This window comes from Rhynchophorus ferrugineus, unplaced genomic scaffold (genome assembly GCF_030347505.1).
Source record: "Rhynchophorus ferrugineus isolate W39M unplaced genomic scaffold, kcgeb_rfMv2 rfM6, whole genome shotgun sequence".
In the NCBI taxonomy this organism is placed as follows: Eukaryota; Metazoa; Arthropoda; class Insecta; order Coleoptera; family Curculionidae; genus Rhynchophorus; species Rhynchophorus ferrugineus.
In genome coordinates this window covers 44,341,444-44,368,406 of record NW_027472585.1, presented here as the reverse complement: position 1 = coordinate 44,368,406, position 26,963 = coordinate 44,341,444, and the positions used below count along the sequence as shown (strand labels likewise).

The following is a 26,963-nucleotide window of genomic DNA, read 5'->3' as shown; positions in this document are numbered from 1 at the left end:
AACGCAAAAAAAACGAAATTACTCTTCCCCCATTCTATTATTTTATAGGAGTTACTATGTGATCTAAATTACAATTGAAAAGTTTTAATATGCACGTACGTCATCGTACATCGTTGTTGGCCTAGATTTGGCTTTGTTTACATCACTAATTCAGATGATTTCACCTTCTTCAGGCAGGTCTAGCTGTTCGATGGCCTTGACATTGACATGGTTTGGAATTCTTGGTGAAGTTTAGCGAATTTAATGGCTGCTTCTTAGAGTTACGATTATTATTGTGCAGTTTATGGTAGTACTAGTTCGTGGACAACTTATTGAACATTCTAGCAACATTTTTTCGGGTACTAGTTTTTTTTTTGAGAAATGTTGAGTGTCTGTATGTTTAACGCTGCTCGTAATTTCACGATTTACTACATTTTTTCTATCACCATAAATGTAATTGTTAAATTAAATTATATTCTTCTATAATATTAAATAAAACGGCTTTTTTTAAATATAATTTAAAATCTCCTTTTACCAACTATGGGTTTACCTGGACTAGAACTACAGTTTAACGTGGGCTCGGAACCACGGTCCTCAGCGTTAAGCCTACCGACTGGCGACTGACTAACTTTAGAAATCATCCTAGAAGATATCCGGTCTTATCCAGCCTGGTTACTGGCGTGACTGGGATCATTTTGTCGGATTTTACACTGTTGCCTAGGACAATCACAAATTTTAAACAATCACTAAGCGGGATTCGAACCCACGGCTATTGCAACAGTAGGACCGTCCTATCGCCTTGACTACTGCGCCACCAAGCCGACAACGGCATTTTTTGCCAAATTGTAGCTGCTGAACACAAAAACTTAAACAGATTTTTGCAACACGTACTATTTTAAAGTTATGATAAATTAAATTACTATAAATAAATAAAAACAGTATGAAAATGTTAAATCATATTACTTTATTTATTTTATTAGTTCTAGATAGACAATAAATCAGAATAACCCAGGTTTAAGTGACCAATAGAAAAAATTAGCCATATATTTCGAAGGAAAATGATGAAATATTAACTTTTCTTCTTGTGAGCAGTACTTTCTCTTCTTTCATTACAAATCAGCAGTATTCTGCTAACATTTTAATACTCGATCTTCCTTGATAACGCTCTTTTATCTCTTTGATATCCCGGTGGCGGCAGAAAATCGAAATGGAAATACAATACATGTATTTTTAAGAACATTTCGCACCCCAACGTTTTACATTTTTGTAACAACTCATTCACTGAAAACTCGACATTTTCAGATTTAGGATTGCCTAACCACTAACTCTTTCGCGGTATGGTTTTCATCGAATTCATAGTGTTTGATTAAACCAAGTTTTATATGTAAAGGTGGAAGAATCACATTTTCTTGTGGAATCAGATTTTTGGCTTACCACAAACAGTCAGTTCTTTTTGATCAATCTTTAATTTCACGGTGGTTTTTCGTTTCTCTACTGTCCCGCAAACAGAGAAAACGACAATATTAACAACATGACGTATTAGACAACTATATCAATAGCCAATGTTTTAATTTAAACTATGGAATAAGGAATTCAAAACACGTAATCTTATTTATGGTAGAAAAATTATTCATACGGTGTAATTAATGAGTCTTTCCTACAAGAAGTTATATTTCTATTGAATAATTTTCCGGAAATGCTAGACCCGTCTATATACTAGATGGTAAATTAATGGTGATATTGTATAAGACTTTTTTATAATTTATTTATATTTCACTTAGTAATTTATCCGTCATCGCTGCGCAAATTACAATATTCAGTAGCGTTTTTCAGCCTTTTAAATGCAACTAAAAAGTTTTATAGTCGAAATTAACGGCTCACTAAATGTGTTTCACGCTGTTTTAGCACGTTCTCAGTTATTTATAAATATACAAAAAATGCAAATATAATTTGAAGGTAATTTAAAAAAAATCTATTTATTTTTTGAAATGCTCTCGGAGGCACGTATATTTACAGGAATTTTTTGATCTGTATCATCGTCCTGTTGCGGTACAAACTCGACTTTAGGTTTTTCCGAATCAATCTAATACAGATCGTTAAATTTTTTCAGAAAATATTAATTTATTTATAGTGGCGTAGTCTTTTGTGAAGACCATGGCTTTCCGTTTTTTTATATGTCTCTCTAAATATACAGTAACTTGAAAAATCTTGAATAACTTCGTAGATCCATTAGATTTCAACGTCATTGTGCAGCTCTTCGTTGATTATGTGATGTAACGTTGTTTTGGCAGCGTTGAATTTGAACTAGTTGGTTTGATGTTTCAGCGCAACCCATAGTTGTACCTTATAAGTCGAAATAGTCTTTATAATTAAGTGATATACCAAACTATTTGATATTAGGTCAAGTTTCGGAGTATCTTCCGACCAACAATTACAGTTCTTTGATGAAAAAGCATTTGGCAACTTTTTTTCTTAATTTAAAAATAAAATAATTAAACTCGGTGAAAGTTTGACTCTAATTTGTGTATTAATCAGGTTTTTATTCAATTAAGTTAGTAAATTGCTTGAGTAGCACTGCCAAGAGAGATTTCTTCAGGAGTTAAAACTTACACGATTTGGATATTATGTTATAGACAGATCTATTTAACTAAAACCCTTCTCTGTTTTGTATATGTTATTTATGGACTAAAAAGAAAGCGAATGAATTGAGACAGTACCAGAAGATGCTAATTTCAATAAAGATATTTTGAACCAATGAAACCAAAAGAGACACGTATAGTTCTTTTTTATTCTTCAATCACTTTCTCAGGGTTACAGAGCCAGTTTTGATATGTTTTATTAATATATTATTACTAGTCGTTGTCGGCTGACAATTTGCCTTTATAGTGTCTTGAAACTAGGTACTTATCTAGGAAGACTAATTGGCTCTTACTAATTAAATAATTTTAAGTGTATATTTTAAGTGTCGTAGTAGCAAGTATCGGAGTATCATTAGCAAATGTAGTTATATTAACACAACCTTACACAGTTTCGATCTTCAACAGATATAATATAACGCGGCTTTGATTGATATGGGTTCTGCTAGTTCCCAGTGGAAATCTGTTTTAAATAAGATGTTATTAGTCTTTCATGATCTATCATCAACATATACATATTTGACAAAAAAACTGTGAGTGTGAGCTCCAAACATTGTTATTGTATTGTAATTGCATTTTTGTTATTAAAAAATAATATCCAATAACGAAAAATTCGTAACCAAAAATTAACCATTTATCTAATTTAATTTTAATTTGCATATGAATTTGTTACGAGTAGGTAGTATCGATTATAAATCAACCTATAATACTAATATCAACAGGATCCATAACATAAATGTCACTTACACCTACATGATAAAATATGACGAAATTATATGATTTTCTGACAGTTAATAAGGAACGCATTCATTTTACCATAATAACAGACTTATGTTGCATATATATACATAATTAACTGTATTTCCAATCATATAATTTCATAAAAGTTGCTATTTCTTATTTGTTTGATTTAATTAGTTTTTAGACATATATTTATATAATATGAAATAAAAAGTTTCACTATATAATACTTGAAATAACCTAATTTCGCGTTACCACCTTTCCTTATTTCTTATAAAGCGTCATTGAATAAAAACCAGAATTGGATATCGAGTAACTGATAATTGGTAGAATTAGAAACGCTGAGTAACTTGTAATAATTAGTTTTAATATAAGATAATAATGCAAGTTATATAGTAAATAGTATATATTTATTATTGTGTCATGTTTTACTTTCTCATATTCGTTTTAAATATAACAGGTCAATTGAAAAGGCCCCGGCCTGACACATAGATGGTGCTACTAGAATTTAATCCTTATATTTTTTGGTTAGTCCTAACCCGCCAAAGATGCGTGTATACATTTGTCAGCTGTAGGATCATTAGTTAGTGAATTATAACATTTTGAGTGAAGCAACTTTTGCTATTATGAAAAAATACAAGTGTTGATATGACAACGCGTGGGGAAACGCAACAGCCGACTGGCAAGGTTATGACGTCTTTATTTTTGGGATGCGCATGCAATAATTTTCATTAACTACCTTGAATAAGGAAGGGCTATCAACAGTGACTATTACATGGCGTTATTGGACCGTTTAAAGGACGAAATCGTCGAAAAACGGCCGCATTTGAGGAAAAAGAAAGTGCTGCTTTACCAAGACAATGCACCGTGTCACAAGTCAGTGAAAAATCTAATGGGGCTTCGAATTGCTTCCTCATCTACCATATTCTCCAGATCTGGTCCTCAGCTACTATTTCCTGTTCTCAGATCTCAAAAGAATGCTCGATAGGAAGATATTTTCGTCGAATGAAGCGGTGATTGTCGAAACTGATGCCTATTTTGAAGCAAATGTCAAATCGTAATATAAAAATGATATCGAAAAGTTAGAGGGTCGCTATAATCAGTGTATCATCCTTGAAGGGAATTATGTTGAGTAAAAAAAACTAATTTTGCCAAAAAAATGTGTTTTACTATGGTAGGCCGGGGACTTTTCAATTGACCTGTTATAACTAGCAAACAAGTAGTGTTTTCAGTTTTTTTTGGTATAGTTTTAGTGTTTTTTGGTATAGTTTTGGTTTATTAATTAACGTGAGCTTGAAACCATTGGCGAATGGCCAATTTAAAGATCATCCCAGAATTCATCCGGTCGTACGCAGCCTGGTTACTGGCGTGACTGGTTTTTTTTTGTTGGATTTTGCACTCTATAGACAATCAAAAATATAAATTTACTAAGATGCTGCATTCTGACCCGCGACTCTTGCAATAATAGGAGGACCGACTTTAAATAAAATCATACAAGGTAGTAAAAAGTCTCAAAAGTGCTGTACTCTAGAAGAATCTGAATTCAAGGAACCTGGAGTCATAGAACTGGCTGGACCAATATTAGTTTTTTGCGGTACAAGCAATTTTCTTTTTATTGTAGATAAGTTCGAAGAATCGATTCAGTTTAACTTTTTGGACGCCATTATTTGTCTAATAGGCAACATGGGAAATATTTATACGCATCCCCAATGATATATATGTCAAATCGGCGATGATAAACAATATATTCCTCCACCCATTGCTGTAATTCAGTTCGGCTATAACCGTTTGCTGTGGGCCTATAAATTTCGAACTTTGCGAGCCTAAATTATCTATTTTCGCGGAATGCTTGGAGCGCCACCATCGTTCCAACTAATCCCGAGTCGTATGTATTATGTCTTCCACTCATTTTTTATTGAGGAATGACGTCATGTTGAATTTCTAATTGTTTATTTAAATATTTCAATCAAATACTTTGCGAACAGTTAGACTTTGGTTTTGCAGATTTAGTGCTAATTCAGGTTTAACCACCTGTTGGTATTGGATTTTTATTAATCTGTGATTCATCAATTTATTACATCTTACATTAGATATGTTTAGTAGAATCTCACATTTATTTATTCTCTAAGTTTGGTAACCTCTGTAATTTGGTAACCTTATTTAATGTTTTAATGCGAAATCTTGGACAACTTCCTAAATCCATTTGATATCTTATAGTTCTTCGTTCGTTATTCAGCGATAGCATTGGCATCTTGCTGTTTATTATTTGTGCTTTTCCTATTGTCTAGACAGAGATTATGTTTTTACTAGCGTTGGGAACTATCGACTGAAAACAGTCGAAACAGTCGATAGTAAATAGTAACAAAATCAGTCGGACCGAAAACAGTCACTAGTAAAAAGTAGTAAAATCAGTCGAACCAAAAATGGCGACTGAAACAGTTCATAGTAAAAAGTAGTCAATTAGTAACCAGTCGACAGTTTTTTGCTATAATGATTGTGTCGTCAGTAAATGTCCCACGTACTGTTTCTTTTGTTATTGGTATATCAGAAGTGTAGAGCAGATACGGGAGCGTTCCCAAGACCTGCGGAATACATGCGAAATAGGTTAAATGGTGTGAATTTTATTTTCAAAAGTTACCCTGTCAAATTCCGCTGAAACGTTTAGGAGTCTTGCAGGTTATTAATTCTTTTTCGAAACACCTTAATAACCGTTGTTACTCTATGCACTTGGTCAACTGTTTAGTGATAATTTCGAAATCCAAACTGGAAATATATAACAGGCATTGAATATGTACGTCAATATGATGAATAATCCACGTGAAGTAATATCAATTTTGAGAGGTGTCGTAACTATTATAGATAGTATAACGTTCAGCTAGCTGTTATGCGAATAATTCAACTTTTTCATCGTAGGTTATTCGAAATATTATTCACTCAAATAATTGGTTGTTTAAATCTTCAAGCTGTTTTCTAAAGTTTCTTTTCTTCTGCTTTCTTTTTCTTTTTTCAGGAATGCTTCTTTTATTCTTTGATTCGTCTGATTGTTGATTCTATCAAACATTCTTTTGTCCGCAGTATTTGTGGGCCTTTGTCATACTTTTTTAGTTTTTCTTAATTTTTTTTATCATATCCCCAATTTCGAGGGCTGGTTTACCTTAACATCCGATTTCTCTTTGTTGAGACAGTTTCTTTTGTAGATGACCGAATTTGTTTTATCAAATTTCAAGTTTATTACTCTAAGATCGTCTATAAGTTTAATCCTCAGTAGAGGTTTATATATAGAGTTTTCATGGCAGGACGGAAGTTATTTTCAACGAAAAATAAATATTCGTCAAAAATTTGGATTCATTTTTTCTGCATACGTAATAAATATTAATAAGAAACATTTCTTTCTATGTTAACTTAGAGTAAAACCTTATCGCTCTGTATTTTACACCTCTCGGAGACATTTAGGTCTTCGCTATCATCATTTTTATACAGTTCCATGGGTAGTGAAATGGAGCACACCTGGAAACGTTCACACCACTTCCCGTGCTACCTGCATTTATAAAATGTGGGTAATAAAATATCGATTCCATCTTGTACGTGTAGGATATTTATGTTGGAAATGTCGAGGATATTTATTATAATAATAATTGTGATTGTTACAAGAATGTAAGCATTTTATTTAAGTAATTACAAGCTTAACATTAAGATATATCTAATTTAAATTACGATTCTATGCTAACTGATGGTAATGAATATTTTGTTTCAGGGATTTAGTGCTACCACAGAAGAACCAAGAAGAAAAAGACCTGAAGAGTCTAAACCAAACCACGTTCTTCTATTTACCATTATCAATCCAATGTATCCCATTACTGTGGTAAGTAGTATTTTTTGTACTACTTTTAGTACGTTTACCCGTGTTACAATATAAATGTTTTCGATTATTATACTATTAGTTTCGTTAATATGCTCACAACAATTTCATTTAACATTTTATTTCAATTACATGGTAGCCTATTGTCTCGATATGTGATTTTTAGACTCTTTCGGTTCAGATTTAGTTCCTTTTTATAGAACTTAGAGCGTTTATGGATACTTAAAATAGTTTTTCGGGACTGCTACGTGTTCCGAACATATTTTTATTGTTCGCCGTTTACGATTCCTTAAATCATTCAAATATGTTTTATGATTTGATTTAACGATGTTAGAAGTTATTAAAAATACGCGTGATTTCAGCGCGTGTATGTTTTATATTTGTATTAATAATACTTTTGGAATGGGGATGTCAGTCCGGTCAGTTCCTCTCATTATTGTCTTGTGGCTACTACATGTTTTAAATAACCATTAATATAATTTGTTATGATTCTGAATGTTAGCTAATTTGAAGGCATTTTTTGTACATTCAATGCTATATTTTTAACCTACTTCAAATGATAAGTAAGGAACTCACTAAAAATTAAAAAATAATGAAACTTGTGCATAATATATGTACATAATAATCGTTGACATAACTAAATAAAAATAAACAAAAACCTTATTTAACCTATCTACTACACGTATTTTGTATTCTACTATATACACACAATTTAGCTTAATACCTACCTAAACCTATTTATCTATTTACAATATTATTTTAACTACTACCAATCGATTAGTTTGAAGTCGGTGCCGAGCTCAGACAATACAAAAATAATAATATAATTTTGTGACATACACAAAAAATTGTCATTCAGGGCGCGAACCCACTTACTGGCCCACAGACATTAATAAAGTCCAAGAGCTGCTGGATTTCTACATTTCAAAAGGCATCTCATTAAATCAAATTAGTACGGAAAGCTTGTGCGATCTAACATCTGATCACACTCCAGTATTGTTAAAACTGGGCGCGACAATCCTAAGAAAATAAAAAAGCCTAATCTTACCAACAAATATACTGACTGGGACAAATTCAGATTAATACTGCAGGAACAAATCAGTTTAAAAGTAGGACTTAAAAGTATAGATGATCTTGAGCAACAAACCAAAAACATAATTGAACAAATTCGGTCAGCTGCAAAAGATGCTACACCAATAGCAAGAGAGAAATCAGAATATGAAGTAATTTACCCCGTCGAAATTAGAGAAATAATAAAAGAAAAGGCGAAAAGTTAGAAGAGTATGGCATAGAACCAGAAATGCTGCAGACAAAACTACTTTTAATAGAATTAGTAATCAGACGAATCACAACAGAGTTACTTTCAAGAATATGTAAGTGAATATCAGAAGTCCCAGAAGCAGACAAGGATTATTCGCTATGGAAAGCAACTCGAGGTTATAAAAGACCAATTATTCGAGTACCGCCAATTAAAAGTGATCGAAAAGAATGGGTTCGACGCAACGAAGAAAAAGCTGAATTGTTCGCACAATCTTTAGCTAACATATTTGAACCTAATGATATAGTATCTACCATGGATACATCTCCTGATTATCAACCCGATGTAGATCTAAATCTAATTTCTCCATTGGAAGCTGACACTGAAATTGATAACCTCAGTCCTAAAAAGGCACCTGGTATAGATGACGTTTCATCTCGATTATTGAAAGAACTGCCACGAAAAGCAATAATCATGTTGACATATATATTTGTCCCGGAATGCTTTAAAGTGGCACAAATAATTATACTCAAAAAACCTGACAAACCTGCAAAACAAGTCGAATCTTACAGGCCTATTTCGCTACTACCTGCATTATCAAAGCTATTTGAGAAACTAATATTTATACGTGTTAAAAATTTTGTAATATTACCAGATTTCCAGTTTGGTTTTCGAAATCACCATTCAACATTCGATCAATTGCATAGAGTAACTGCGGCTATTGAAAAAGCGTTTGACGAAAAGAAATACTGCCCTGCTATATTCTTGGTTGTTTCACAAGCTTTTGATCGGGTTTGGCATTTGAGATTACTCAGTAAGATGAGCAAATTGTCACCGCGTAACTATTGTCTATTGCTGGAGTCATATCTTTTCGGAAGGAAAATTAGAGTATCGCACGAAATGGCTCGACATTTAAAACTATTTCGGCTGGAGTTCCACAAGGTAGCGTCTTAGGACCTCTCATATATCTGCTCTACATTGCTGACATTCCAACAACAAAAGAAACACTACTAGGAATCTTTGCTGACAACACAATTCTTATGGCAAACGATATCTCTGAATAGGGCAATATAAAAAGTACAAATGGCAGTTAACAAAATCTACAAATGGATGAAAGATTCAAAAATTCATCTTAATAGTCCCAAATCTGTTCACGTTAATTTTGCATTGCGGCGAAATAATAAAAACTTAATTATATCACTCAATGGATGCCCGATTCCTCAAGCAGAATCAGCTAAATACCTTGGAATTCATCTTGACGGTAGATTAAATTGGAAGCATCACGTTAGACAAAAAGCAAAACACATTAGAACCAAAATAAAACAACTATACTGGTTGGTCGGAAGATTCCCTCAACTTGATCTAAAATCAAAGAGGTTGATCTATAAGACAATTATAAAGCCAATTTGGAGCTATGGAGTGCATATATGGGGTTGCACTATAATTCAAATCAACTAGTCATACAACGTTGTCAAAACAAGGTTCTTTGATTGGTTACCAATGCCTATCGTTACGGAACTAACGAAGAACTGCACGATGACCTGGAAATCAAATGGATTTGCGAAGTTATTCAAGATTTCGCCTTGAAACACGAAAGAAGATTACTAAATTATGCTAATGTGGAAGCAATACAACTGCTGGACAGCGCGCAGGATGTCAGGAGATTGAAGCGAACCAAATCATACGAACTTATATAAAATGTATACCTTTTGTGTAAACTATAGCTAGAAGTTATTATAATTGTATTATTGAGGAATACATACTGATGTATTTTCTCGCACTCGTCTTGCTTGTGAATTACTCGAAGTACAAATGAAAAGTAGTAATTAATTAATGTATAATTAAGATTGTACTAAGCGTATCTATTAAAGATGTTATGAAAATTATATGCAAAAAATTAAATTGCCAACAAAACAAATCTAAATTAATATAACTGTCTGAATGATGATTTTTTTTTAGTTTTACTGTTACATTTTTTGATGTCACTTTTTATATCAAATCAAATAACAATAATTAAGCCAATGACAGGTCTTTGACATGAATATTTTTAGACAAGCATCCGGTGCGAGATAGCGCATATATTATAAATACCCTCACAGTTTTAAGCAATATTTCTTGATATATCCCGTCAACGTTAATGTTGCTCCAAACCTCTTTAACAAAACTGTTATCTTTGCCATCAAATTCAACGTTATATTTTACGCGATACCGTTGTTTTAACCATAAATTTTTTGGACAGAAGGACATTTAATTATAAAGGAATGATGACGGGTAATGAATTAACTGTCACTTTATCTTCTCGTGTAGCCTGTGGCGCATTTTATAATATGAAATTTGACGAGGATCCTCTTTGGTTATTGGTTTCATTAGAGTCGTCAATTTTTGGTTGCTGAATCTTATAATGTTAACTATACGGGTAGGAAATTCAAAACATACTATTCGATGGGAATTAATATACAATAGTTTTGTGTCATGTTTTTGTCAATTTCAAAAAGTGGAATTATGTGTAAATAATATTTTTTTTATAAAAGCTATATAGCTATAGTTTACACTAAAGGTATAAACTTTATATAAGTTCGTATGGTTTGGTTCACTTCAATCTCCTGACATCCTGCGCCCTGTCCAGCAGTTGTGTTGCTTCCACGTTAGTATAATTTAGTAATCTTCTCTCGTGTTTCAAGGCGAAATCTTGGTTAATTTCGTAAATCCATTTGATTTCCAGGTCCTCCTGCAGTACTTCGTTGGTTTCGTAGCGATAGGCATTGGTAATCAATCGAAGAACCTTGTTTTGACAGCGTTGTATGACTAGTTGATTTGTGTAAATAATATTCGCTTGCTTTGTGAAAATTTCGATGTTAAAGACGAACGCCTTGATGAAAATCCCGATACATTTTTAAAACTAACATAATAGAGCATGGTGATGCTAATACTTCAATTGGAATTGGAAGACATTTGCTCATCCACTGTCATTTGTTCAGGTCTCAAAACAAAACCGTCTTTATGATGCAGATATGCCTTCAATATACTTTTCCCTAGCTTGTTACATTTTCAAAATATATATTTTTAGATGTGAAAATTGAGCGCTAATTGATTTATTGCCTATTTTTTATTTGATATGCATAATCAAAATAGAATATATTTTTTTCGCGATATTTGTTTTGTCCAAAAGCCAATTATATTATATTTTATTTTCTGGGGGTGTTTCTGATATAGAATTGTCAGTTTTATTTTGATTGGATTCACTGTATAAAAAATTATGGTCATGCTAATTTTTTTTAACACGTCATTATTTTGATCACATATGAGTTTTAAAAATCCGAATGGTTTTAAGAATCGGTTCTAGCTAACTAGTTCTTGTTAACCATCAAAAATGTGTCCTTTTTTGCACCCTACTTGATTACAAAAGAATATAAATTGCTACTAAAGTCTGCAATATTCATTTTTAGTGGGATGATTTTTAATTTACTTACAACAAGATAATCATATCTTAATAATCTTTACAATTACTTCTAGTATAGTAATTCCCTGTATCTCTATGATGATTTTGTTTGTTATCATTTTTTTAGTAACAATAATGGTTTCCTGTGTCCCCCTGCCTTGTGTTTTGTTTTCCTACCTATATTCACCTACTGGAGCTAAACCTACCTTTGAGCTTCTATATTCCCAACAAAAACGAAATAAACAGTTGTCTTCTTTTAATACATTGAAAAATTCATGTATACTTTTATATATACTTAAATAGTATATATACCTTTAGTTTTGTGTACTTCTAACTTTATTTATATCACATTTCACACTTCTTTGTGTTAATATATAAATATTGAAAAGAGGTGATATAAATCGGGAATGTATTTTAGCTTGTCCCCTTTATCCGGAGGCATTTCGTTAAAATAACGAAAAAAAAGCGGCGTGACATTAATAGCACCATGTGTCAATTTTGTACGGCATGATTGCTGGATATATACCCTAATTTGAAGAGGGATGACAGAGAAATTTTAATAGCCTTTTTGGCTCTCGGAGTTTTTTTGTCAATTTGATGAATACATTGCCCGCATTCGATACATTATACGGTCTGATTGATAGAGTGATGTCCAATATGTGCATTCGCTGTCGTTGTTATATTGTAGCGAATTTGTTGAACGATTATTAGACTTTATAAATTACTTCTCCTCAGTAGAGGTGCTTGATTGTTGTTTGATGTATTTTAACACTACTTGCAGCCTTACGTAGTTTCCTTTGTTTTCCCTTTAACCACTTCTTCTTATTTGCAGTTTTTTTTATTGTCATTGTTTTATTGGTCATTTGAAAAGTCCCCGGCCTGACACATAGATTGCGCTACTAGAATTAAATCTATATGTGGTTTAATTAGCCTTAACCCTCAAAAGATGCGTGTATAAATTTGACAGCTGTCGGATCATTAGTTTGTGAATTATAGCATTTTGAGTGAAGCAACTTTTGTTATTGTGAAAAAAATTGATATAAAAGAATTTCGCGTATTGTTAAAATTTTGCTTTTTGAAGGGAAAAAATACAGTTGAAGCAAAAACTTGTCTTGATGCCGAGTTTCCGGCCACTGCCCCGGGAAAATTAACCATCAAGGATTGGTATGTTAAGTTTAGACGTGGTGAAATGAGCACCGAGGACAGTGAACGCAGTGGACTCCCAAAAGAGGTTGTTACCGACGAAAACATTTGAAAAATCCACAAAATGATTTTGAATTACTGTAAATTGAAATTGAATGAAATAGCAGAAAAGAAGCTCGCTTTTGACCAAAAACAACGACCAGTTAATGATTCGGAGGAGTGTTTGAAGATGATCAAGCGTAATAAACTCGAGTTTTTGCGTTGATGTGTGACATTGGATGAACCATGGCTCCATCATTTCACTCCGAAGTCCAATCGACAGTCATCAGGGTGGACTGCACACGATGAACCCGCTCCAAAGCGTGGGAAACAGTGGGCTAGCAATTTTTGTTAACTACCTTGTAAAAGGAAGGACCATCAAGAACAACTATTACATAGCGTTATTGGACCGTTTGATGGACGAAATCGTCGAAAAACAGCCGCATGTACCTTGTTACAAGTGAAAACGATGGCAAAAATCCATGAATTGGTCTTCGAATTGCTTCCTCATCCACCGTATTCTCTAGATCTGGCCCACAGCGACTATTTTCTATTATCAGATCTCAAAAGAATGCTCGCTGGGAAGAAATTTTCGTCGAATGAGGAGGTGATCGCCGAAATTGAGGCATATTTTGAAGCAAAGGGGCCGGGGACTTTCCAATTGACCTGTTAACAAGTGTAAAATACAGTTTATGTAGAAATTCTTTCCCTCTTTTAGTCTCTGCTCAGTCTTCTTGCTTCGATCGCGATTTTTCCTCTTTTCTGAAGTATTTCTCTTATATATTCATCTCAAGTTCGCTTAGTAGCATAGCATTCCTTGCTTCCTATATTCTCGTTGCCTGTCTTATATGCCCAACTGAGTTGTTTATTTTCTATGCACTCTTTTACTAATTCAATATTGAGATATTATCTTTTTTCTTCACTTCTCATCCTCTTCTGAGGTATTTGATTCTGTTGCTTGTATCTTGCTTTTATCTGTCTTTGATAACCTTCATGGCTTGCAAACGAATGTTTTGGGTCGTTAGTTGGTTTGTTATTTTTATTACAGAACTAGCGACCCGCCCCGGCTTCGCACGGGTGCAATGCTGATACTAAATTAAATACACTACAGAAAAAATATGAACGTTGTATATAAAAACATAGCGGCCCGCTCCGACTTTGCACGGGCATAAAATATATATGCCTATGTCATTCAATGAAAACATGATGAAAATCGATCCAGTATTTTTGGTTCATTCATTACCGCCCTGCCTGCACGCATTAAATTTGGAGTAAAACAATTCCTCTTCCCCTATAATTACTATGAAGATTTCCTGCTATCTTTGGAATATCTAAATTCATACAATTTTTATTACATTACACATTTTTAAACGCAAATTTTAAATTTGTAATATCTCCGAAAATATTTGTTTAATTTACATGCTGTAAGGAACCATATTGATCTATATTAATTGCACACTGTATTTAAGGTACTTAATTCGATAAGGATTAATGCCGTATTGCTTAAAATAGCTTCGTAAATAAGCCATTTTCTCACGTAAAATGTAAACAATAAAAATGGTTAATGTGGGTTATCCCTAAAAGATAAACATATACCATCGCGGACTTTTTTGTAGACCTTTTTATGGTGTACAATACTGTAGTACATTAATTTGATCTAACTCGTAGGGCTAGGCAGCGTTTTTGCTAATTGTTAAATAAGCCTAAAAAAATAGGTTAATTTACGACATCACGTTAGAAACCTCTAAAATTAGCAATGTTGCCTTAGTATATTATGCATGTATTATGCATATAAACCTTCCTCTTGAATCACTCTATCTATTGAAAAAAACCGCATCAAAATCCGTTGCGTAGTTTTAAAGATTTAAGCGCACATAGGGATATAGGGACAGAAAAGGCGACTTTGTTTTATACTATGTAGTGATTATATTTAATTATTTAATCCTATAACACACCTTTGCGAATGAAGAAATAGATACTTTTTAAAATATCAATCATCATCATCTAGATTATACAATGTTATATTTTTGAAATAAATTAGAAAATTGAGATTGTCACGATTTTCTATAGTAGCCGTTGTTAAGCATCCAAACGGCGTCCCACCGACCTTGACGCAGACGTGATCATTGGACCGCGACATCAAGAGTTACTGTGGCGGCATTAAACTGCTGGCATTTCTATATTCTAGACTCAATTTGTTACAGTTTTTCTTTTTTTTATATTTTAAGCTTCCCTGTTAGTCTAGAGTAGTTCGCCTAGGATACCAGTTTAAGACCGTATCATTTAGTTTTGGGTATAATGGCAATAATTGTTTTATCGCTGTGCGTCAGTGTTTCGAGGACAAAAATCATCATGAAAATCGAAGGTCAATCTCTTTGATCATTTATCAATGAAATACAATTTTTATAGATTATAAAATCAGACAAAAGTCAAATTAAATGTATGGACAAAACAGCTTTACACAAAATTAAAATAATAATGGGATCGAAATCTATTAAACATGGTTTAACTAGTGGAAATGTAATTGTTCTATTTAAATGCATTGCCCGTTAACTATTACCTTATTATTGACGTCATTGGAAAGTATAAGAACTGTTTATACTAAAGTATAAGAATATCGAGGGAAGGATTCGAGGATATTTTCTACAATAATGTGAAAATCTTACTGTATTGTTGTTTTTAGAAATTCATAATTGCTATCATTATTCACTACATAGTATAAAACAAAGTCGCCTTTTCTGTCCCTATATCCCTATGTGCGCTTAAATCTTTAAAACTACGCAACGGATTTTGATGCGGTTTTTTTCAATAGATAGAGTGATTCAAGAGGAAGGTTTATATGCATAATACATGCATAATATACTAAGGCAACATTGCTAATTTTAGAGGTTTCTAACGTGATGTCGTAAATTAACCTATTTTTTTAGGCTTATTTAACAATTAGCAAAAACGCTGCCTAGCCCTACGAGTTAGATCAAATTAATGTACTACAGTATTGTACACCATAAAAAGGTCTACAAAAAAGTCCGCGATGGTATATGTTTATCTTTTAGGGATAACCCACATTAACCATTTTTATTGTTTACATTTTACGTGAGAAAATGGCTTATTTACGAAGCTATTTTAAGCAATACGGCATTAATCCTTATCGAATTAAGTACCTTAAATACAGTGTGCAATTAATATAGATCAATATGGTTCCTTACAGCATGTAAATTAAACAAATATTTTCGGAGATATTACAAATTTAAAATTTGCGTTTAAAAATGTGTAATGTAATAAAAATTGTATGAATTTAGATATTCCAAAGATAGCAGGAAATCTTCATAGTAAGTATAGGGGAAGAGGAATTGTTTTACTCCAAATTTAATGCGTGCAGGCCAAGGGCAGTAATGAATGAACCAAAAATACTGGATCGATTTTAATCATGTTTTCATTGAGTGACATAGGCATATATATTTTATGCCCGTGCAAAGTCGGAGCGGGCCGCTATGTTTTTATATACAACGTTCATATTTTTTCTGTAGTGTATTTAATTTAGTATCAGCATTGCACCCGTGCGAAGCCGGAGCGGGTCGCTAGTTTACTATAAATTACAGGGGATAGATCATGTATTAGGAAATATTGAATTAAGTTGATTTTATTGAATAGTTCATTTTAACAAGCATTCTTTTTTTGATGGGTAGATTAGGGAATTTTTTTAATACTTTATACTCGTAATATCTCTGTATACAAACGAAGCAATCTGCGTTAATTTCACACTGTTTTCTTCCTGATTATACGTACGTGATACACATTTTTATTGTTACCTTTTAGACCTTTTAATGGCGTGTTAGCATCAATTATATTTTAATATTTTTAATGGCTTTTTTCGTATTATTAACCCATATTGTTCCTGAACAATGTGCAGCTTTAAATCGCAGTTTAAACCGCTTTAGAAAAAGGCAAAACGCTTTTAACGTCACGTTTTATAATTTGTGAAAGCAATCAAAACCGATCAATAATTTTAATGGCTTTCAATATCCACTACGTGGGCACAATGTATGTGTACTACATGTATAATTAACGGTCACATTGCCCTTGATGTACGCTGTTAATTTATTCGGAGACCGTATGTACAACGAAGATCATATTTTTTTTATTAATGAAGATATCAAGAGATTTCAGTTATGAGGTTCAAATGTAGTGTATAGAAATGGTTCACAACTAAATTATGTAGTCCTTACAATAAAACAGCAAATGCGGGTCATCAAAATTTATAATGAGAATATTATGAGTTACACAATCTGACCAGAGGGCATTATGTATTTGTTATGTTTATATAATATACATGGCATGCAGAAAATCACTTCATTTAGTGATCCCCTGTATAAAATACTATTTTAATTAATGAGTCTTATTCTTAAGCTTATTTTAAAGTCTATATATGTCTGATAGTCAGATCGGATGGTGTTAGATTTTTTAATCTAGGCCCTTTACTGTCACTTCGTACATTTAGGTGATTAGCGAGTACATTGGGATGCACTGACACTCTTTCAAAGTACTTGACACAAATACGTTGAATAATACTGTATGCGGTGTATCATTTCATTTGAGACATGGTACGGAGCATAGACAATGGCACGCAACGCTTTATTCTGGAACCGTTGTATGATGGATATATTAGACTTGCTAGCGGTTAGTCATAGCAAACAGGCTTTTTTTGTTTTGGTTTATTTTGACAGTGACATAACAAAATACTTATGTAAATATATAAGTTAAACAAAAATAGTATATCTAATGCATATATAACAACTTTCTAACGTTATTCTAACATTTATCTTTTTTCATCAACGTTTCTTCTCTTTACACTCTTTATTAACGTTTTGCCAAGAGTGGCCCAATGTTCTATTCTGAAAGATCTATGTCTCGTCTAGATACATCAATTGTAGAAATAAATCTTCCTTAATTTTATTTTAAGCTTTTAACAATGACATTATTTTAAAAACATTTCTTTATATATTCCTTCCAGCGAAGTTTTGCATCAAGATTCATTCCGAGATATTTAGCGTTGTTGCTATATGCAATGATAGTATTATTTAATGTTATTGGTGTTTGTGCGGGTTTAATTGTAGGTCAACTGTACAAGCACAGAGTTAATTTTTATTTTCCAAGCTTGTATCCAATTATTTATATTGTCACTTGTCTGTTGTAATTTTCGTGTGGCTTTTTCACTATTGTCTCCGACAGCTATAATCGCAGTATCATCAGCAAATGTAGCTGTCGTAATATTCTCCATTTGTGGTATAGCACAAGTGTAGAGTAGATAAAGCATTGGCCCCAGTACACTTCTTCGTGATACACCTGCTTTAGCTTCTTTTATTGTAGACTAAGCTTCTTCTTGCTTAACTTTAAATATTCTCGCTGTAATGTACGATTTTAGTAGTTCGATGTGTTGTTTTAGTAACATTTTCTGTAGTTTATGAACAAGGCTTTCATGTCAAACCTTATCGAAGGCTTGTGCTACATCGAAGAATATGGCTGAGCATACTTTTTTACTTTCGTAGGCTTTTTCAATAACATCTGTTATTCTGTGGACCTGGTCAATTGTTGAATGCTTGTTATTTAACCCAAACTGGTGTGTTGGTATTAGGTGGTTGGTACTCTCCATGATCAGTTTTATTCTTTTCGACAGGAGTTTTTCAAAAACTGTAGATATTACTGACGGCAGTGATGTATTTCTATAGGCTTTTATTTCGTTTGGTGACTTTTCAGGTCATCATTATAATTTCCACCACGTCATATAATATAACATGTATTCAAATATTTTCTAAAAACATTTTAATGAAGAATAATTTAGTACCAGAGACAGGTCCAGTCGCATGGTCTCCATTTGAGCTTATATCATCAAGATTATTTCACCATTCCGCTTTCGCACGAATCATAACCGTAACTTAAACCATCTGGATCATTGTAATTTTCATAGAGATAAAACTAACACGTTTTCGCCATATTTTTCGGTCGCAAGAATGATACGATATTTCCCGGAAAATGTATACGCTAATCCATGTTTGCAACCCCGCCGGCTTCCAGATTACGGTATCTTTATTTTACTTTGAGTTTAAATTGGATTTTCCGTCGACCGGACAAAATCCCTCTGACTTTTGCGAAACAAGTTGCTTTATTAAATACGTTGTTCAGATTCGGATCTAATATAAGCATTTTTTTCTCGAAACATTTATGCTCCAAGATGAAATAAAAACCTTTCCTGCAAAAAATAATGTTTGCTTTCATTTCGTACTGTAATAAAAATAATCGTCAACATAAAATTTACTTTTAAATGATGGAATACTCATTTTATTTGTTTGTCAAATGATTCTGATCATCTGAGAGTTTTGCAGGTCTTTAACAGTGTAGCGACCTTGAGGCATGTCGAATTTTACATAGTGGAATAACAGTCGACAAAATACCCACAAATATAATCCCAGATGTTGAACACGGTCGGGGTGCCAGCAGGCACAACTAGAACACTGTAACGAAAAGCTGGCAACCCCGAGACGTTTATCTGGGATGTTATTGAAGGATATTTTCAATCATTCAGTATCTGACCACCGTTCAGTTTAGACGTGCCACCATCGACTGCCCAAGCCTCGTCACCAGGTAACACCGCTGCCATCCGTTATATCTATTTTGTATTTTCCACATTTTTATATTACTTCAATAAATAACGGTCACATAATGTAAACTCCACTGTTTCCTTTTATTTCACCGAGCCATATCAGGTTACCCTAAAGCAGAATTGGCAGGATTTTTTTCTCTACCATATAAGGTAAAGGATTACAAGGGTTTGAGCATTATAAACGTAATTATAAGAGTTCTATGAGGTGTGTTAAACATTAGTGACATTTTTGATTGAAGAAGATCCCCGATGACGTTAATTTTGAGAATATGGAGACCTAATTACTTTGTTGTCTTTTGGCAAAACATAGTTTTTAAATTATTAATCACAACAATGCCAAAGTTAACATTTTTTTTGATAGTATCTTTATTGTATATGCTTAGTACAATCCTAATTATAAATTAATTTATCGCTACATTTCATTTGTACTTGAATTAGTTCACAAGCAAAACGAGTGCGAGATAAATACATCAATATGTATTCCTCAATTATTAAATTATAATAACTTATAATTGCTTCCACGTTAGTATGATTTAGTAATCTTCTTTAGTTTTTTGAAGGCGAAATCTTGGATAACTTCGTAAATTCATTTGATTTCCATCCAGGTCGTCGCGTAGTTCTTCGTTGGTTACGTAGCGATAGGCATTGGTAATTAATCGAAGAAATTTTATTTTGACAGCGTTGGATGACTAGTTGATTTAAAATTTTAGTGCAACCCCATATTTGCATTTGATCCAAGTTGGCCTTATGATTTTGAAATTGGCCTCTTTGATTTTAGATCAAGTTGAGAGCATCTTCTGACTAACCAGTATAATTGTTTTATTTTGGTTCTAATGTGTTTTGCTTTTTGTCTAACATGATGTTAAGTTAACAACTGACCAAAAAAATAACCAATATGATTGACATTGTGTAGATATTATACTAGATATTTGCCAACAGAATAACAACAAAGTCAGAGAAACTTAAAGGTTTTCATTGATCACAACTTATTTTGTATAGAGGGAAAATAATAACTAAGACAATGAAAAAAACCTTCAACAACTTCGAAATATTATATTCACATTTCAAATTCAAATTTTTATCCTATAACTTTCTATGACCATTGCCACTTCACTAAATTACATTTTTAATGAAAACAATTAGAAATTGGCGATATAACTGTCATTATGTTTTGTCTTAGATATGTTTTATTACAATATTGTGATTAATTAATGATATATTTGGGATAGCGTTAATTTTAGATAACTAGAACTTTTTAGAACTAGAACTCTAATTTTTAAAACTTCACACAAACGGACTATGAATGACAAAAAAATGGATAGAAAAAGGAAGTGGTTGCTGGAAAATTCATCATTTGAATTTTAAAGATTAGGTCATGGCAGAGAGGTAGGGGAGAAGCTCAACAAACACGATTTTTTCAGTTCCGAAGTTAAAAAATCTATTGAACGAATTGAAAATTTTAGCTGAATCAGTTTACAAAATAAAGGTGACATCTTATGTTTTCTGCTGCTAATTTAGCACAATCATATTATCACATCAATCACTCATATTATTCATTTAGTTGAGTAATAACGCTAATATATTATAAGTTTTGAGTTTGATTAATGACAACTGATGTACTTTAGTTATTCTAAAACAAATATACTCAGTAAAAGTTCTATTATGTCTAATTAGGCCAACCACTAATTACTAAAATATTTCCACGTCCTTTACGCAATTGTACGCTAATTAAGTGAAAATGCGTCATACGATAACGATTCCTTACCGACGATATTTGACAAAGCAGTGATCAATGAGATCCAGACGTCAAATGATGACATATTTGGGCTTTTTTCTTGGCCAAATGTCATGCCGCTTGCAAAAATACGTTGCTTATATAATAAATGTCTCGTTTTCATCAATAATTTCGATTATTTTCAGCTAGCGCGTCAAAAAAAAGACCGTTTTTAACAAGAATCATATATAGAAAACTTAAAGACAATAATATATAGATGAAGGAACCATATAACACAGTTTGTCCAGTTACAATTACAACCTCCCTTTAACCGCCACCTTCAAACCATCAAATATTTAACTATTCACAAACCTCAAAAGAACACAGTAAGACTAAAGTTTCGGCTCAAAGGAAGAAGTGATGCAAACACTGAAGTCTCTTTTATATATAACACCATTCGTTTGGTGGTTTCTAGCTTATGATTGCTTTTCAAATTTCTTCTTTTAAATATTTACATAAAAAACGAAGTGATAATCAAGTAAACGAAATAGTAACTGCAAGGACAAGTAATATAGTGATGGGTAATATAACCTTTCTTATAGGTTTTCATAAGTTTTGTTTCTGTTTCTATAAATATAGTTGTTGCAATATTCTATCCAATAATTCAGTATCAACAATATAATGAATTGCCGACTCTACCTCACTCTAGAATATTTTAGGTTTACCAAAAAGTACATTATTTTCAACTGCATTCAATTTAATATAAATTGTTCACGCGATTTTATCAATAAAGTGTGTTTATAGCCTTTACCAATAATCTCTGATTTTTGTTTGCTCCTAATGACAGGTTCGGAAAAAAATGTTATTTACTATTCAGCAAGACAATAAGTAAAATAAATGTATTTACACATAGATATGGGACGAATAATGTCACATAATTTAGTACAGAATAAGTACAGTCGATATCGATAAAAAATCACAACCCGATAGAATTTCTAATCAATATTTAAAATGTTCATTATGTTAATAAATTATCTCATTACAAAGTATTATGTCTAAACAAACTGTTGACCTAAAATAGGTTGATCGAAAGTAACCCATATAAGGTAGTCAAAAATTCGAACAAAGTAATACGACTGCAGTTCATTACGCTGTCTAGTAAACTGCTTTTGTAGAAATTATCTAACGCTATAAAGCAATAATTGTATTTTATGATAGCGTAGAAACTTTCGCGATTTAAGCAAATAATGTATAGCAATTATAACAGACATACAATACATAGTGGCACAATAAAATTAGATGACAAAATTCCCATAATTTTAACAAAACTTCTGTTCTTTCTTGACGACAAAAAACCTAAAGTCCTTCAGATGCTTTAATATAACAGGTCAATTGAAAAGTCCTCGGCCTACCATAGTAAAAACACATTTTTTTGGCAAAATTAGTTTTTTTATTCGACATAATTCCCTTCAAGGGCGATACACTGATTATAGCGACCCTCCAACTTTTCGATACCATTTTCGTAGTACGATTTGTCCTTTGCTTCAAAATAGGCCTCAGTTTCGCCGATCACCTTTTCATTCGACGAGAATTTCTTACCAGCGAGCATTCTTTTGAGATCGGAGGGTAGGAAATAGTCGCTGGGGGGCAGATTTGGATAATACGGTGGATGAGCAAGCAATTCGAAGCCCAATTCATTGATTTTGCCATCGTTTTCACTGACTTGTGACACGGTGCGTTGTCTTGGTGAAGAAGCACTCTTTTCGTCAAATGCGACCGTTTTACGGCTATTTCGTCTTTCAAACGGTCCAATAACCCTATATAATAGTTGCTGTTGATGGTCCTTCCTTTTTCAAGGGAGTCAATGAAAATTATTCCATGCAGATCCCAAAATACAGAAGCCATAACCTTGCCAGCCGACTGGTGCGTTTTCCCATGCTTTGGAGCGCCTTCATCATGTGCAGTCCACTCGTATGAATGTCGACTGGATTTCGGAGTGAAATGATAGAGCCATGTATCATCCATTATCACATATCGATGCAAAAACTTGGGTTTATTACGCTTGATCATCTTCAAACACTGCTTCGAATAAAAACTCGTCATTGGTTTTGGCCAAAAGTGAGCTCGTGCGGCACCCATTTTGTACAGAGCTTTCTCATATCCAAATATTCGTGAATGATATGATGTACACGTTCAGTTGATACCTTTAGAGTGTCTGCTATTTCATTCAATTTTAATTTACGGTCATTCAAAAACCATTTTGTGGATTTTTTAAATATTTTCGTCGGTAACAACCTCTATTGTGCGTTCACTGCGTTCACCATCTTCGGCTCATTTCACCACGTCTAAACTTAGCATACCAATCCTTGATGGCTGATTTTCCGTGGGCAAGTTTTTGCTTCAACTGATTTTTTTCCCTTCAAATAGCAATATTTTATCAATGCGCGAAATTTCTTTTTATTCTTTTTTTTTCGCAAGCAAAAGTTGCTTCACTCAAAATGCTATAATTCACAAACTGATGATCTGGCAGATGTCGAATTTATACACGCATCTTTTGAGGGTTTGGGTTAACTAAAAGACATGGATTTAATTCTAGTAGCGCCATCTATGTGTCAGGCCGGAGACTTTTCAATTGACCTGTTATATATCTAGGAGGACCTATCGTCCATATCTTAATATCTGGTGGTAATAAAGTTTATGCATTAACACTGCTGCTTTTCTACTAAATAAACCTCACTACACTACACAAGATCAAATGGTTGTTGAGGTCTATGAATATCAGCTATACACTTTGCAAACTGCTGCAAGAAACATCAGCAACCGAGTAACAGGCGCTATACTCAACACTTGCTCCCACCAATGATCGCCAAGGTTAAAGAAAGAAATCGCATATAGTAATTTTTTTTGACTTTATATAGATAATAATCATATCTAACCCATTTTATTATTTAAAACGTTAAACTATTTGATATTTGTTTATCTATATTATTTGAATAATTTCTGAAACTCATTATTTCAACTGTAAAACATAACATAGAATAATAGTTCAGATTAACACATCTATTTCTAATTTATTTTGATTATGTAATACTAAAAGAGAGGACCAAAGCAAATATAATTAATTTAATACCGACAGAACCATAATCCCATCTGTATATTTCTATATCCACTACTCAGAGAGGTAGACGTGAAAAATTATCTAATACCAGCAGTAAAATAGAGTTAAAAATGAAATCCATAGCTCATTTCTTTCCTCAACAACCTGAGATGCATGGAAATGGATAATTTATTTTTCTCCCGAGGCGTAAAGCCTAATTTCGAGACAATTTATGGCATTAGGAACTGCTCTAGCTTCTACTACGTATACCATAAAACAAAGCATCTAAACTTTAGCGCTAATAAAATTTAACGTTATAAGAACAGGTTCTTAAAATATGACCCCGGCTTTTGCCGATAAATTTTCATTAGCGATTCAAGCGAATAAAACAAGTATTTGCTAATGTAATTCTAAAATCAGATTAGTCAACGTTTCTTTGGTTTAAAAAGTTATACAGTTATGCCGATAGACCAAAGTGACTCGATTTTTAGAAATTTCGGTCGTAAGACCATTCAAAACAGATTGCCCCTCAGGTCACAGTGCAGTAGCGTAGCCGGTGCCAGTAAGAAACCTATATATTCATGCCTATACAAGTTTCGATTGGTTAGAACTGCACATGCGCACTTGTTCTAATCTAGCCAGAGATTTTTGACAATTACGCGTCTTTTTCTATATACCACTATATACGCCTTGTAGTTTAACACAGTTGTGGTTAGAAGTCATATTTAGATTCATTTTGTATTTACATTTTGTTGTATTTTGTTGATAATGCGAAAATAATTGTATAAGATTATATTTTATTTGTTTATTTTATTCCATTGATTGCAATAAAACTTGTTAAATGTTGTAATATTTCGACATTATTTATCTGCTCCGAGGAGTTATATAAACCGAAAGAAGTAATAAATTACAAAGCTTCATATCCTATATTATCAATTTATTTCAACCATTTTCTATTCAGTACACCTTATATTTACACTATGCTGAAAATTCATGACACTTTGTTTAAACATTTAACTTTTTTCTTCTTTCGAAATATCTGTAAAATCAGAATGATATAAGTATGATAACAAATAGACAGAACAACATGACCGTATACAAACATGACCATATTTCATTCTAACCTTTACTACAATCTTCAAATAAGTTATGTTTCCATATTACTTAATATAAAAATATATCCTTTGTTCCATAACAGTCTACCTAGTCTAAATTAGTGTTATAAAATGATAATATTTTACTAATAATTCATGCCTTATACACTTATTTTCGCATTATCTACCCCTAGTTTCGCCTGTGAAATAATTATATTACCTCAACAAAATGTAAATGCAAAATTAACCTAAAAACTTCTAACCAAAACAACAAGGCGTATATAGTGGTATATAGAAAAGGACGCGCAGTTGTGTAAACTATCAGGCTAGATTAGAATAAGTGCGTATGTGCAGTTCCAGCCAGTTGAAACTTGTATAGGCGTGGATGTATAGGTTTTTTACTGTCGTCTAGTGTCAGTTGTATAACATCTTCCATCTTAAGAAGGGATTGATGTGGCTTATACATATAGTTTTGGACTGTAAATACAAACAAGCAAACGTTAATTTTTGTCATATTGTACATAACATCATGTTAGATAAAAAGCAAAACAAATTGGAACCAAAATAAAACAATTGTACTGGTTAGTCGGAAGATACTCTCAACTTGATCTAAAATCAAAGAGGTAGATTTATAAGACAATTATAAAGCCAATTTGAACCTATGGGGTGCAAATATGGGGTTGCACTAAAAATTCAAATCAACTAGTCATACAACGGTTGATTACCAATACCTACCGCTACGTCATCAACGAAGAATTGCACGATGACCTGGAAATCAAATGGATTTTGCGACGTTATCCAAGATTTCACCTTGAAACACGAAAGAATATTACTAAATGATACTAACGTGGAGGCAATACAACCGCTGGACAGCGCGCAGGATGTCAGGAGATTGAAGCGAACCAATACGAACAAACTTATATAAAGTGTATAACTTTAGTGTAAACTATAGCTATAAGTTATTATAATTTTATAATTGAGGAATGCATACTGATGTATTTTCTCGCACTCGTCTTGCTTGTGAATTAATACAAGTACAAATGGTAATAAATTAATTTTAAATTAAGATTGTACTAAATGTATGTAATAAAGATGTTATAAAAATGAATTGAACATAAACTAAACACTTCATTAATAGTTTAAGAATATATTTTTCTTATACAAACCGATCAAACTTGAACCTTATTTCTTCGAGATATTCCACTTAATTAGCTCGGACATAAAACCGAAAATCGACCCATGTCTTGCCTCTTAATTAGATGCAAGAAACCGGTGTGTTTGGCATAATCTTCTGCGGATGATGGAT

General features: G+C 32.7%; 1 protein-coding gene across 1 annotated transcript in view; it reads left to right on the top strand.

Moving 5' to 3' along the window:
* Nucleotides 1-26,963, top strand: part of sm (heterogeneous nuclear ribonucleoprotein L) — a 500,688-nt gene that overhangs the window by 14,818 nt on the left and 458,907 nt on the right. Inside the window, exon 2 of the mRNA XM_076406872.1 lies at nucleotides 7,111-7,218. Within this exon, the coding sequence (XP_076262987.1) occupies nucleotides 7,111-7,218 (108 nt within the window). The remainder of the gene's footprint in view (nucleotides 1-7,110; nucleotides 7,219-26,963) is intronic.